The sequence below is a fragment of the Buceros rhinoceros genome, unplaced genomic scaffold (assembly GCF_000710305.1).
Source record: "Buceros rhinoceros silvestris isolate BGI_N320 unplaced genomic scaffold, ASM71030v1 scaffold2301, whole genome shotgun sequence".
Classification (NCBI taxonomy): Eukaryota; Metazoa; Chordata; class Aves; order Bucerotiformes; family Bucerotidae; genus Buceros; species Buceros rhinoceros.
In genome coordinates, this window is record NW_010393470.1 from 9644 (window position 1) to 25456 (window position 15813).

General features: G+C 36.8%; 1 protein-coding gene across 1 annotated transcript in view; it reads right to left on the bottom strand.

The window, feature by feature from the left end:
- Positions 1-3331: 3331 nt before the first annotated feature.
- Positions 3332-15813, bottom strand: part of LOC104501094 (adenylate cyclase type 1-like) — a gene marked incomplete at its 3' end in the record, with an annotated part of 30497 nt that continues 18015 nt past the window's right edge. The window contains exons 5-10 of the mRNA XM_010144845.1: positions 13676-13870; positions 12137-12234; positions 11116-11200; positions 7178-7267; positions 4060-4316; positions 3332-3458 (exon numbers count right to left, since the gene is read on the bottom strand). Of these exons, the coding sequence (XP_010143147.1) occupies positions 3332-3458; positions 4060-4316; positions 7178-7267; positions 11116-11200; positions 12137-12234; positions 13676-13870 (852 nt within the window). The remainder of the gene's footprint in view (positions 3459-4059; positions 4317-7177; positions 7268-11115; positions 11201-12136; positions 12235-13675; positions 13871-15813) is intronic.

Consider the following 15813-nt stretch of genomic DNA (forward strand, 5'->3'; position numbering starts at 1 on the left):
TGGATTTTGACATTAATGTAATTAATAGCTATTGCATTTTACAAAGGTACAGAGCATCCCACTGTTTTCACAATGCTGGTAACTGGTTACAAATCCTCTGTTCAGGACCTGGTCTGAGCTACGAGGTGACTGTTTAATAAGCAAAAAAAGGATGAAGCAATGTCACTGACTGAAGAGTTATTGCATGAAAATCTGTTTCAAGATACAGCTAAAGAGAAGTCCGGCACCTGGCCGCAGAAACATCATCTTTGTACCTGAAGGTGGCACTAAAACCACAGGGAAGAGACCCATCACACAGGTCCTACAGGGCCAGATTTTTAAGAGGAAGTGCAAGCATACCTGGCAAGTCCTGCCTGCCAACTGCAAGATACATATTTCTTGCAAGTGTGATGGATTAGAAAAGACAGATAAATGATATTCAGCATTCCCTAAAGAATGAGATGATCAGTCATATCATCGTATTATTCTTATTTTCCTCCCCTGACAAATCCTGGGTGAGTGAGCAACTCCGATTTTGGGGCAGTTTTAGCCTCTCCATAAATTTATTGCTTGCATTTTTTGTCCTTTTTCCATTTTTGTTGAATAATTTGCATAAGTGAGTGACTATCAGTCACAAATAAATAAAATGCTCCTACATTTGCTATTCAGTTATTGTCATATGAGCCACACAATAATTCAACAATATTATGTAGAAAATGAAATTCTCCTGATATTTTCTGGAAATGCTGTGATATTCAGAAAGGTTAAAGTTGGCACAGAAAAACATCTAGCAAAATCGGCAAGAACCTATAACACCACTGACGTGAATATTAAGTACAAATATAAGTGTTTTAACAACTTAACATCAATTAGAAAAATGGATTTTTTCACACTGTACATAAATCATCTCTGTTCTAGTTAAGTAACCTAGATGCACAGAAATTAGATGAACCCTTTTTGAAACTGTATGTTTTTTTCCAAATTAGTTTTTCTTGTTTGAAATCTGCTTTTCTTCAAAACACTTTTTTTTCTTGATGTGGCAGTCAAAATCTATAGAAACAGGTTTTCCTCAGACCTTGGCATAGACCACTGAGCATCTATCTATATAATCTTATTAATAATGGTAGTAATTGCAGGATACTTTCAGTGTTTAAAATATCATTTAATTAGTACTAGAATGTTTCTTGTTCATGAAGAAATAAATAAAAATACCTATGAAATCCTCTTTATTGCAGCTTATGCCACAAATGGTTTTATTCATCTAAGAACATTTTTATAGGATTAGCCCCACAATAAACCTTACATGTATGCAAACGAAATGCTTACAGCTTCCAGTATAGCCCTTGAGTCTGAAATTCTCCCAGTTGTAAGCCAACAGCTGAGAAGCTTCCTAAAAATACATGTTGTACCATGTTGGCACATCTCCCACATAGCAAGTGGCTGGCAACTGGGAGATGTGAGTCTCTGGCTCTAACAGTGGTTCTTGCAATTCTGCGTTTGCACAGAAAAATAGCACACTCACTTTGTAAAACAGGAGAAAACCTCCACAGTCACTGTGCACTAAAGCAATAGTCTTTCTAAAACTTCTGCTATCAAGAATGTAACCGAGTTAAGCCCGCATGGTTCAATGGTAAGTATTACTGCGGTTGTAGAGAAACATGACCAAGAATGCTGTTTAACCATATACAGGGCTCCTGCAGTCCAGCAGATAAAGCTGTCACTCAGGAAGGTGTTTTTTACTTTTGACTCCTCTTAAAAGATTTTAAAAGAATTATTAGGTTGGCATTTGCTAACTAATCCAAGGAAGTTTTAACATATAGATATCTCTAACCGTCTTCCCACAGCTTTTAATACTCAGGTTTTTACTACTCAAAAGAGCCTAGTAAGTACAAAGATTTTTATTTTTACTTATGCATTTGAATAGGTAATTAGCGTAAGCACTTCTGCAACATCCATTATGATGGTACTTCTGCATGTTAATTAAGCCCTCGTATTCAATATCAGTTAAAACCAATACACAGAGCGAAATCAGGACATTTCTTACAAGATGTTATCCACTATTATTTGTTGTACGGGAAATAGATCTTCCATGCTGAATTAAGAACAAGGGTATGTGCCCGGATCATCAAAGAGGCCAAGCATCTACCCAGCAAACTGATTTCAAAGAATGGTAGTTATGCTGATCCCTAATTTCCGAGTTTTCTACCTACACCAGTTTTCCCCCCACCCCCTTTCTGATTATTATCATGCAAATCTCACAGACAAGATAATACCACTAAGTATCTGATTCACAACTGAAAATATCTGAAAATGGCATTTGATCTTTGCAGATGAAAAACACTTTTCGAAATGGTAGCGAAGATGCTGCTGGACATCACTGAAATTTGATAGGCATCCATATGTCTTAACTCCCCTTACTGTCCTTTGGAGTAAGTGCATAAACGTGGCCCCAAGAAAACAGAAAAAGTTTGTATTTCTTCCTTTACTATTGTCCAGTTCTGGTCTTTCAGCAGGCAAGCATCCCCTTAGTTTCCTGTGCTTGAATTTTTAAACCTGACTGCTAATTGAAAGTCAACTTAACACTACGAATCTTTAAAGTGACCTCTGTGCAATATTTATGATAAAGGCAACTTTCAAATTCCACCAAAACAAACTTACATCATCTTCAAATTTCTCCTTCCCTCAGGGACCAGTGTGAAACACTTTGGAGGTGAGAAGTCCTGAGACGCATGACAGGAGGCAGACATTTCCTGATGTCTCTGCTTATGGCTAATATAATTTCTATAAGTACTGATGAGATTATGACAGGAGATATGTTTTTTAAAAAAAGTGCATACACTTGGTATTTAAATAAATTTGCAATCTTCCTTTAGGAAAGAGTTCCGTAGTTTTATTACATGATATAGGTGTAAGTAAATCCTTATATCTGTTTTATTTGCTTCTTTTCAGTTTACCTGAATATCAAGTTATTATCACGCCTTTTTATATTGTAAGATCAAAAAACCCTAAGTATTAAACTTCTTTACCTCAAGTTTATATTGCTAACAGTCTATTTCCCATGTTTAAAATTCTCTCTATTCATAATGCAGGTTAGATATAAACATATTACTTCATTAATGGTGTACTGTTATGGAACAATTACCAAAAAAAAATTTCTCCAGAGAAAATGAATTTTATAGGTCTGTGGAAAGAAAGCTCATATAATTTTTCTTGGTAAAATCTAATAGACATGAAAAATTTTGAGAGTGTCTTAGTCCACCTAATTTGTTCAGAAAGTATTTGCAAGCCAATTCAAGAAGTCAGACATCATTCTATGTATGTGGATACTGGAAAGAAAAGTCCTATGACCTACCTGCACAGCCCAGAGGTAGTCCAGACGCAGTTTCAAGTCCACCTGTCTGGAATGCAGTGCCAAAGCACAAGAAAACAGCAAAATGGCTAGTATTGGTTCATAGCCACGCATATAAAAGGAGCCACCCCTTAAAAATAAAAGGAAAGTAAATGGGTTATTCCAGTTTTTCTAATACCTAACAGTGCATATTTTTAATATGAGATCTTTAGTTCAGAACATGTGGGTACCCCCTAATCACTAGCCTTTTCTGAACAGGTTCATACAGGCAGGAAGACAGGTGACAGTAAATCTGATTACTACTTCACATCAACATTCAGCTTCTTGAGGATTTTATAATGCTATATATTACTGCAATGTGTGTGCATGCTTTTGATTAGGAAATATAAAAACATGTAAACGTTAAATGGAATTGGCTGCTGAAATATGGAAGTAAAGAGTTTTTCTACTTCATATTCTAATTAGACTGCAGTGGATTCAGCTGAGGTATGTTAGCATAAAACTACAGAATAATGGGGTAACAGTTGCTAGTTCTCAAAAGCTGATCTTTTGATGGATATTACTACATCCCAACAATTGCTGGGCAGAAAATGGCTTAAGTATTTCTTAGGGCTATGTATTGAGTAGACCATAAGCAGCACTGAATGCTAGAAGACAATTCACAGATGAGTAGTCAATGTCCTGACTACCTATGCAGAAATACTCATTGTTTAACTTTGCAAGATACCTACCCCACTGCTTTTCTGTAACCACTGAGTTCCAGAATAACTATGTACAAAATTGTAACAAAAAGCAGGAGAATCATTTTTGGCAAGGAAGATACACGTAGAAATATTGCCAAGGTGAGAGTCCCCACTACACAGGAAAGGAAAGCATAGTGGGCTGTGTCACATGGAAGTTCATTCATTGTTTTATTTGTTCCACCAGGAGAAATGATAACTATTGAACTGCTGGAATTGGTATTCCAAACCCAAGGCATGCAGCCAACCTAGAAAAGACAGGAGAGGTGAGAAGGGAAGAAAGTTAAATATGAAACAAACAGTAATGCAGCTGCTATGGGGGCTGACTGTAGTTTATTTCTAATTGTGGAAACATGGCCATGGCATTCCCATCCAGCTCCCTGCTTTAATAAAATCTCTCTCCTTTTCCTCTAACACCTTACTCAGTTTTAGGGGGGAGACACTCTTTGTCCATTAGAAGCCAGTAAGGCCAACCAATTAAAGTCTGGGCTTAGTTGAATAGTTTCCTCCTCAGTGCTCAAAACCAAGACATTCTCAAGCCAACATATTACTTTAAAATTAAGGAACTTCAGTAAACATTTTACATAGCCATGTGGCCATGTTCTTACCATAAGTTCTTGCACAGAGCATGGAAAGAAATGTGTTTATTGACTATATAAATTGTATCAATTTCAATTAATCAAACATAAAAATGTATTTTAATGTCTGATTGAAAAGCTAAACATGTATGATATCTTTTTTCCATCTCAGAGCTACTTCTGCATTCGCATATGATTCAAATACAAGGCCTTCTCTTAAATTATCCCTGCCATTTAAGTTACCGAAAGAGTTCCATTTCCTCCCTAGGCTGGGAAATAAAGAAATGTTTTAGTGCATTTCTTATGGGTAATTTGAGGAAATTTAACCTGCTTCTTTCAAACATGTCATGTACACATTTCAGAGCCGTGACCCAAGGAAGGGAGGAATTTCTGGCAAATGGGGCAAATCCCTAGAGCCCCAGTTTTAATTGCACTTCAACCTTCACCCCTTACAAAGGGACAGGATAAGAGCATGGATGGGGAGAGTGGGATGGTAGCGTGAAATTGATTTTAACAGGCACCGCCACATAAGCCTTGCCCTGTACTTAAGCTTCTCTTTTGAAGTGTGTTATTAGACCTTTTTATTTTATCCTAACCACTGATAATGAAATTTTATAGCATACTGTAAAATAACTGTCAACTCAAAAGTTTTGATTAAGCAATATATTTTACAGGAGGTTGTAGTCATTTAAAAAGATGAGGCATACCAGATAAAATGGCTGACATGAAATGAGATGAGAAAGTGAAATGAAAAATTCATTTTGTGTGACTTTGTTCGATAGCCTTAAAAATGCTTTTCATACTAAATTCATCCAAAAACACAGGCATGCATGAGGGCTTCATAAATGATGTGCGATCCATCCAGGAAAACACCATCTGCTCTACAACTAAGAGTAAAACCGACCTCCTCTGCTAGCTGAGAATTCTAGAGGCATTACTTTGCAGGAACTAATGATTTCCACTCGTAAGTGTTCCTTCCTCTCCTAAGTATTTCAGTGGTTACAGGCTATTTTTACTCTAGTAAAGAATAGAGTTATACTTGTGACCTAAGTTGTAACTGAATGATCACTGACTGGCTTGTTGGCCAGAACTTCTGAATGCTAATCTGCCTTCTTCCACCGCCGTTCAATGTTGCCTTAGGCCTTATGATGTCTCTTTTTCATATTCACTGTTCTTTAAGTGGCAAAAATAGTGCTTTTTTCATTTGGTCAAAGTAAGCGTCAGATCTAGGGAAGCTGATCCACAAAGGTGGCTAATGTCATAATATTCATCTCAATCCCAAAGTCAGATACACAGAACTTGCTGAGATGATAGCTAGCCTGGAGGCTACATGTCTATGCATTTTGGGCTTATATACACATTCAGAACCATATGTATGTCTGTGTGCTATTAGGGCGTTACTCACACAGCTGATGTTCAGGAATTCCCAGAAATGTCTGAACATCAGTAATTCTTGGTACCACTCAGAACACTGGAATTTGCAGACCTCTGCCCATTCAGTTCATGAGTACCAGCTTGGTAGATGTTGTCAGGTCCAGGGATGAGTGAATACACAAAATACAAAATAAGGGGCTTGGCATCTCAGTTAGCACTGTGAATTGCTCATGAAAACACTGTCTTCCTATTGGTTAAAACACATTGCCTAAATCCCACAGAGAGGCATGATTTGAGACATCTGCCTCCTCAGCATTTCCAATTTGTTTATCACGCTATTTTTGTGTAGATTCTCTCCTTTGGGTACCCTAACATGTTTAATTCATTAGCATTAGCAGCCAAAATGCTGAAATTGAATGCTAGGAATTTGACAATGCAACTAAATGCCAAATACTTGAAAGAAAAGTTTAAATCCTATTTGACATCAGGTCCACCACGTAGAACTAGCTGTTAATCTACAGTAAAAGAAGATCAAAAGAAGTATTGAGCTAGTTCACTTCATACAAGAGAAGTTTCCTAGATGTTAGATGTGAACGGATCATGTAAGTAGCACAGCGTAAGCACCTCTTCTTGTTAAGCAATACTGTCCATATTTTAAGATCTTGTTATCTTTCCTCATCTGCCTTGACTAAAAGCATCCCCCTGTTATTAAACAGAAATATGTTCTCTATGTTGCCACATAGAAATAAGTAACATCGTTTGACACCATGCCTTGTCTGTCACAAAACATTAGCTATTGAACTAATAAGCAGGTTGAGCATTTAAAAACAGTTTTCCCATAAAGAACATGACATCAGCAGACTATGTGATACTAAGGTTTGATATAAAATTTTCTACAGGTTTTGATTACGAATTATCTGTGTAATTTGCTAATAATAATAGTTTTGCAATTCCTGATTCAACACTCTGGATCAGGGCAGTGAAAGTTCAAATTACAGCAAAGGGCTTTAATTTTGAAGAAACATGCTCTGCAAGTATGAATAACAAAAAGAGCAGAAATTCACCAGCCGAGAATATTGTATGTGTTTAACAGATCTGTACCAGGTTATTCTTTAAACAGAATGCTAAATTAAGCGATACTTGTTTTAAATACTCACCACACATCCTTGAGCCACAGAGTATATTAAGATCACAATAAAAATACACAAAATGGTTCGAATTTGTATTGTCAGGCACCCTGGAAAACACTAAGGAAGAAAAAAAAAAGATTTATAGATAAACATTAAAAAATATTTTTAAAGAGGCATTGCTATTTTTTGCTGGTCTATAAAAAGAAGTAATAAGGGATATGGAAATTTTGCCTGACTGCAAATTGTGACACAAGCATGCAGTTACTGTGTATATGCATTTTAATGGTAATTGTATTTTTTTGGGTAGTACAAGTGAAATTATTAATATTTTCAATTATTTCTCACTATAATTAAGTGTCTTTGAAAGCTTAGTAGGATGCCTGCTCATAATGCAAATAATAAATTAGGACTGCATTTGATTTTGTTCTCATGGGTAAAATACCCAAAGCATCTTCTGCCTTGCAAATTATCAGCTACAGATAGCGACCCAAAAGACCATACTATGGTAGCACAGAATTTTGGAGTGGTATTTGTATCTTCTGCTATAATAGCCATGTTAAATGCCAGAGTAGTTTTAATTATCAGAACTCATTAAAAATATGGAATTTCTCAGAGCAGAAGAGTAGTAGAGAACAAAAATATCTGGTGGAATGGAGTCGTGAATCTCTTGCTCATCTCCATTTTTATTCGGGTTAGTGTGAACTGTGAAGTGCTTGCTGCTGTGAGCATACATGACGCCAACAACAGAAGGCGAAAGAGGAAGGATAAGTCTGTCAGACTCTAGTATTTAGGCTTGTTCCAGTCATACTCTGGTTTCAGGGAAAGATACTTTCCTTCTTTTCCCCTTGCATTAAGAATGTTTGGGGCATCTATTATCTACTGGATCCATCATATGTCTTTCAGACCACAGGACATCTTCCATTGACTTCAAAAGCCAAGATTCAACTTCAGGAAACAATTAGATTTAAAGCAGAAACAATCCCGTGTCCCTTAAAAGGAGGGGGCTCAGAATTATCAAGGCTGGATGTCACTTAAGATGAAATGGAGCAAGCAAACACATAATTTTTGCATGAAAGTCACCAGTCCTGAAGAAAAGCTGTTCACTTCATGGGTATTATCAACATCAAAAGCATACTTTCCAGCAGGCAGCGAAATACCCATAGAAAGTGGCTTCTGTGGCCTTGGCACAACAGAAATCATATATTGAAACACCTTCCCTTCCTTTTGCAAATGCAGAGACATTTCGCCTGTATGTTTGACATTGAATTAAAAGTGTGAGATAGTTATAGGTGAATCAATTTAGTCTGGGCCGTGAAACATGAAAATACATCAATTTAAAAAAAAAAACCAAAACAAAACGCGTCTGGTCTGCAAATACATTCTGGCTTCAGCGTGAATTGAGTCTGTGTAAATGTAGGTGAGGAACAACCAACGTAATATCAATAATAGATTTATATACGCATGTTATGGACACTACACCAGAAATCAGTTTAACTATTAGTCAGCATCAGTAAAATTTATTGGGATACCCGAGGTGTATCACCTTTAATAAAACAAAAAGCATATTGTAGAACAAAAACCTTGAACTGTAAGAATCTCCACTTCAAAAAGTTGTGTCTCAAGGGAGGGATATGAAAAGAGATAGACCATTTCTGCATTTATTCATCATTACCACACAGTTCAGGTTGGAAGTGACCTCAAGGGGCCCAAAAGTACTGTCTGCCTTGACCCCCAGGGCCATTTTTGAAGAGCTGAAATGGCCCCCTGTTTTTTATCATTGCAGGGGGTTCTTGCTTCTCAGAGCCTTGGCTTTGCACATGTCCGTGCCGTATTTCACAAGATTCCTATTGGCACATTCTGTCAATCTATCCATGTCATCCTGACAGTGTATTGGCTGTTCCCCTGAAACTGGAGTCACCTGAAAACTTGAGATGAGTATACTCCATGTCCTTCTCCAGGCAGTTGATAAAAACGTTTAACAGGACAGGTCCCAGGACAAACTCCTGAAGTACCCCACTTATTCCTGGCTTCCAGGTAGACTACGACCATAAACTGCGATGCTCTGAATGTAATCATCCAGGCGTTTCTGAACCCATCAATTTGTCTACCCAGCTAGAACAAAATGCTATGCATACATAAGGTGGAACATGTGTGGTTTTATCCATATAAATAAAATAATAATTTTCCATTAATTCAGCTTGCAACCGAGGAAGTTACCTACTGCTTGTTAAAGAGAGAATCCTCATCGTTTGAAGATGTTGCTGCGTGGTTAATAATGACAAAGCAAAATGCAGATTCAAAGACAATATGTCCTGATACCCTGCAGAGACAATTTTTGTTGTGTGTGTGGAACATATGTTTTAAAGCTTGAGATGCTAGGCTGTTGGGTTAAAAAGGAAAATAAACCTTTAAAAGGTAAGGTATGAGGCACGTCTGAATTAAAATTCTCACTGACACTTAAAAGATTTATACTTCTGACTTGTAGTCATTCTAAGATTGCATTTGCTCTTTTATGATAGCATAGCATTTTGGGCTTCATTTTATTTGTTTTCTTTTATTTGTGCAATTTTTATTAACTAAGTACTGTCAGATCCCCAAATACTAGGTAACTAGTACAGTAAAACATTATTATAGTGGTTTTATGAGTGAGGCATTTGATGCTAAAGCATTGAGAAGTTGAGTCACTTGACCACTGTAAAATAGCAAATAAGTGCCAGAATACTGATTAAAATAGGGGAATAATCGGTTTACAATTCTATATTCATTATACATAGCATATTCATTATTTATTATATAAAACAAATTTTCACCACAAAATTTCGAACTTCAATATTCTGAGTTTTAACTTGCTAATCCTGGATTTGATCCTGTAAGGTATGGAATCTCTAGAGGAACCTGGAATAAACACAAATTCTGTTGACTGCCAAAACAACTGGAACAAAATTTAAGTTTTCACTAGCCCCAGGGAAAAGGCATAAAGAGGAGCAATTTCCTACAAACTCCATCTGTGTTCCTACTGTCCATAGACAGAAAAACAGATGATAAACTACAATGTCTTTATGAAACAAGAGATCATTAAAATTACTGCCTTACACTAAAATTGTGTAAGTTTATAAATAAAGATCTGCTCTGTACCAGATACTCTGATAACATACTACTTATGTTTCCATGAAAACAATTACTTTCATCCTGACAAAGGGCATTTTTTCTTAACTAAAATTTAGTGTGTGCTAGTCAGCAAAGCTGATTAACTGTGTAGGTGTTTTCTCCTGATATTTGTCTGGAAGGACTAAATTTAGATGAAGCCATTACAGATTTCTTTCATCAGAAAATTAGTCTGTAGATGCTTTATTCTGATCTGGCAGATTTAGTTCTCTCCTACAACAACCAAATGTCCTTCTGCATCATTACAGTTGTGAAAATGTAATGCAGGAGAATTAATCATTACTAAAGGTTTTGAAAAGGCCAAGGGTTGTGTGTGCAAAACATTGTGCTTTACCATCAAAACAGCTGCTGCTTTGGCAGGAAATGTTTTGAAAACAAGAGGGGAAGTTAGCAGGACTTTACACCCAGATACCAGTTGGAATGGAAGGGAGAACTAGTGTGCTCCTTAGTCAGAAAAGAGAAAAAGTCAGGTTAAAGCTGCTGTTAATCTGAACACTGGTATGATTCAGTAGCTAGTGGTAGGTATTCAGGGAAGATGTAGCAAAAAAGACAAAAAGAGTAAGATTAATTACACTGAATGCTACATTGCTGAAATGATTGCTCATGTAAAAAGTCTACTTTTAGGTGAACTATCTTTGTTTTCGAAGTGCCTAATACATTACTTTACAATGAACTGGAAAAGCACATAAATTTCAGACTCTATGAATTCGTGAAGCGTGCGCTGACAGTTTCCTATTCCAAAGGACAAACAAAACATAGCCACTAAAGGAATAATAGTCATACAACCTTAAATCACTTACTTGTACTCGTGTGACATGTAGATACATAATACAAGCCACTAGGAAGCATATGCAGAACACCAGGAGAACAAGAACTACGGTACTCCTAGAATCAAAACACAACAGAAGTAAAGCAATGCAACTCAGTAGCAGATGAGAACAAACAGTATAGGGGTCCTTCTGAAAATGTATTTTGGATGAATGGTGGGGAATCTCCCCCTCACCCTTGCTCTAATACTAACCATTCAGAGGAAATTTCACAGTGAAATGCACTGCTCTTAAGAATGAGAAATTAGTAAATGTTTTTGTATATGGTGCCCACTCTGACCTCAGCAAGGAGATCAAAGTACCTCAAAACTTCAACTGTATGGTGTGTCAGGAGAGACACTTTCTACTTGTAGGCTAATGCAGAATATTCATCATGATGACTCTTATAAGTGGGGTGTGTAATCCGATTACTCGGCCTTGGCAGCTGTGTAACAGTTACTAGATGCTTTTCCCTTCTAATATCTCCTTCTCAAAACTATGCACTAGGCAGTTTGTGTAGTGATAGCATTGATACCAAAACCCTATAAATTCGGGTTGAAACGCTGGATGGATACTTCAGTATATAATTCCTGTTAAGCCCTGTATAGTTTTATTGACATTGCTAGCAATACCTGAAGTACCTTGTCCAAAGCCAACACAAGTACATTTAGAAAAGCTGCATAACACCTTTGTTTGTAGTGCAGAAATGCTCTAAGAAAGTTTAGCAGATTTTGGTGTTTTTGCTTTCTAAGAGCATCTCTTTACCAAAAAAAAAAAGGAAAAAAGAGGGAGAACAGGGAAGAAATTGTTTTAAATGAGATAGCAAAATGTGGCTCCTTTGGACAAATGGAAAAGACAACAGTTAGAGTGAGGGTATACCAACAGAGAATCTCCTGTTTGAGAAGATACTGACCAGGGTGATAATTCTCATTCTAAACACATTAATGTTTTGACTTGTGCAGGATGCTTCAAGATGTTCCACTCTGAATTATCATGGCAAAAGACAGAAACTTACTGTGGTATTATTAGAAGGTAGACAAGGCCAAATAAGGCAGCTAGAATTAGTGAGAGAACTACAGCACTGGTGAAGTACTCGTCCTGAAGCTGGTGGTACTGTTAAAGAAAGGAAGATATTAAGACAGTGAACATTTTATACACACCCAGCCACCCGTGCTTGTCTGTTCTCAGTAAAAAAGAATGATAGCCTAAAACAAAACAAGCCCCTACCCATTTTACAAACTTAAAAATAATCATTGCTTAATTCACATGAAAAAAGAGATGAGGCAAGCCTACACAACATTCTCATGACAGCATTCTGTTTCAGCAGCTCCTGTTGGCCTAGCTGTTCAGTTTTCACGCCATAAATGTCAAATCTGAGTTAGGCTCAGACATAAATTTATGTTTCAGAGCAAAAAGGATTCAGAAAATTTGAACCAGAAGGAGGTGGCACACTCTCCAATCCAATTATTCATCACAAAAAAGGCCAAAACCTGTTTGGTACTCCTTTCAAGGATTCCTGCAACCTCAGCTGCTCAAGATAGGACCAGTGGGTGGGCTGGAGGCAGCTGCTAATGAGAGATATGGGCTCAGTTTTGAGAAGTTACTGTCCCAGATTCCACTAGGCTACAGTCCTTGCAACAGAATACTTCTCAGGGGTGGAAACGCATGAGTGTTTTCTCAGAAAGATCCAAATTTCAATCTTACTTACTCCAAAAGACTTTCTTATTTTGAAAGGAAACAATTACAATTAAATATTAAATCACTGTACAAACTTGAAATCAAAGTTAATGCTGAAGACCTTAAAAAATTCAGTCCAATGTGGCACTCATCCTTCTGACTCAAAATGGTAGTGACATGAAAACTTAGACTACAAAGTGACTTGCAGTGGAAAAATAAACACTACTGCCAAATTAATCCAAAATCATATAACTTTTACTTTTTCAAACACATACAGCAAACGCCTTTATTTTTTCCAATTAAAACAATTTTTATTTACAAACAAAACCCATATAAGGTAGGAACAAACAGCTCTATTTTGTTAGCTTATATGCATGCTTGTAAGTCTCCAGTAAGTTCACTGCTTTCAGCACAGTCACCCTGGCATCAGATCACAGCTTTGCCCCAATTGAAGATTTTTTTCTATTTTCTAGAACTGATGGGATCAATACTTATCAGGCTACATATGCAGAGGGAAGCATCCTCCTGTCATTAATGCTTCTCCAGAGTAGATGAGTCAGCAGGAGGCCACATTGCCACATGAGAGAGTTAAACAGAACACAGCTTAGGCAGTTCGGAGAAGCAGAAGGAAGGCCAAACCCCAGGATGTGCAATTTTATGGGGGAAGATCTTGATGAGTAGAAAGATACTGATCTTTCTTTTTATCCCCTCCAAGTGCTCCCATAAAAGGTGGAGATAATGTCTCCTCTTAACTGAGGCACAGTCCAGAGGTTTATTTAAAGATAGTGAGAAGAATACTGTCTAAAAACAAAGAAAAAACCAATGTCATTGGCTCATGGTCAATGAAATCAGTAAAAATAATTTTAAAATCCCTTACTTTATTTTCACGCTCAATTTGCTTGTACTTCAGTGTAATGAAGTTCAAGTCAGCCATCTCAGACTCAGTTTGACGGGCTTCTATCAAACGGCTGATATATCTGTTTACTCGAGTTCCTGGAGTGTTGTATACAACATTGGTAGAAAAAGAGGAACGATTCCTGAGTTTTTCAGAAGCTGTCCTTAGTGCTCTCCTCTGTAGCACAGATGAAGAAGAAGCACAGATTTTATTAACATTTAAATTTTTCATTGTTATTCATATTTTGTTATGGTCACAGCCAGAATGAGGAATTCATAGAACAACTACAAAGGAGAGATCTTATCATCTCTGTGTGATTGCCATCTTTTAAAAACTCCTCAGCTAAAATCCTGATCTCATTAAAATCAATGAGAAAACCCCTACTGCATTCCAGGATTTCAGTCCTTATCTGCTGAAATTCTCTTCACATACTGCCTTGACACTTTTCTGCCACCGAGGCAATAACCAGTTTGTTCCCAATTAGTGTCACTTCACCTAGAAAAACAATTAGACTTTTTTCTTGATGGAAAACATGGAGCTCTGGACATCTCGAAGGCAAGATAACCAGGTTCTTCATGATACGAGAAAAGTCCTACTGTCCAAGACTGTCTAGATAACTATATATTTTTAAAAGATACTTTTCCTTAACCTCTTGCATAATGACGACATGTGACTTCAGAGGGTCTGATATCTTAAATATTCCTATCTTAACTCACCGAAGTGGCTCACTTGTTAAGACCTCTTGGGTATGCCTGAAGTGCACTTGCGGATCCAGATGGAGACGTCCAATAAATTATCAGAGCTAACCTGTGCCTAACTGGGGCTAATTCCTCCATGGCTGAGATAGCACAACTGACAAGATGATTGCTCATAGTCCTTTTCAGTGCAGATTTATCACAGAGCATATCTGAAAGGGATTTTAGACAGTCTGCCTCACTTTTCACAGAGAGCACTCAGAAGATGGTGAGCAGCATTTCAGCTGCACTGGTGTTAACCTTCAGTTAAGGGCACTAAACCATTATGGCTAGATCTGCACTAGCTTATGTTATATGTATATTATACCTGAATAATTATGAACAGTGGCAAAGGTTGATTGCTGACTGACACCTTAGTTTTCTGATCATAAAAAAGAATGGACCTTAGTGAAGATAAAATGACTTTCCAAGTCCTGCTTTTCTGGCTCTGTATGTAGAGAGCAGATTATAACAGCATTAAACAATTATGGGGCTACTTGAAACATTTTTCTTCAGACTATCAGATCCCATTATCTGTAGTGTAAGAAATAATTGTTTCGACATGAAAAATAATCTTGTGGACATACATGTATTAGCACTTTCAAATCCAGTCTTCTGGATTCTGTTAGCTATAACAGAAATCTTAAACTGTCAGCTAAACAACTATTATCTAAATGTTTCTAAACAGAGAGAAAGTTGTTCTCTTGCAGAAGACATTTGTTCCCCTCCACAAGGTAGGGAAACTGAGCACTTTCAGGAATATTGTCATGAATATACAATTTTGCTCTTTATAAAGAAAAACACCAATTAGTTAGCATATATATTGCTTAAGGTGCAGCAGAAAGTACATTTTGGGGGATTTTTTGTAATCCAAATATGAGCCTATACCATAGTAATAGGGGTGAGGAAAAAAGCAAAAGGAAATGCTTTTTTGCTTTAAAATCTGGAATGAGGGTGGATGATGGGAGTTATTCTGATACATACAATAAATTATATTATCTATTCTGCCATTTTGAAATAGGGTTAAAGTCCTTAATCGTGCTTAATCAAGATAGCTCTCACTCACATATAATTATTTTCACTAGGTCTCTTATTTTCATCTCTATTATTATTTTACATAGTAGGCTTACATTATGTCTTATATGTAATCAAGATTCAGTATTCATTTTTCGCAGAAATTAAATAAATAAATACATGCTACAGTAATGTGCTGGCTTGAAAACCTTTATAGCCATAGCTCGTCTTACATGATTTGACGACTGATCTCTCTAAAGAAACCCTGCATTGCAATACAGTCTGTTTATATTTAAATCACATACCGTGCTCCACGATAAATATTATGCATTAGATTCAAAAGCTCAGAACAACTGGTTCATTTAAAAAAAG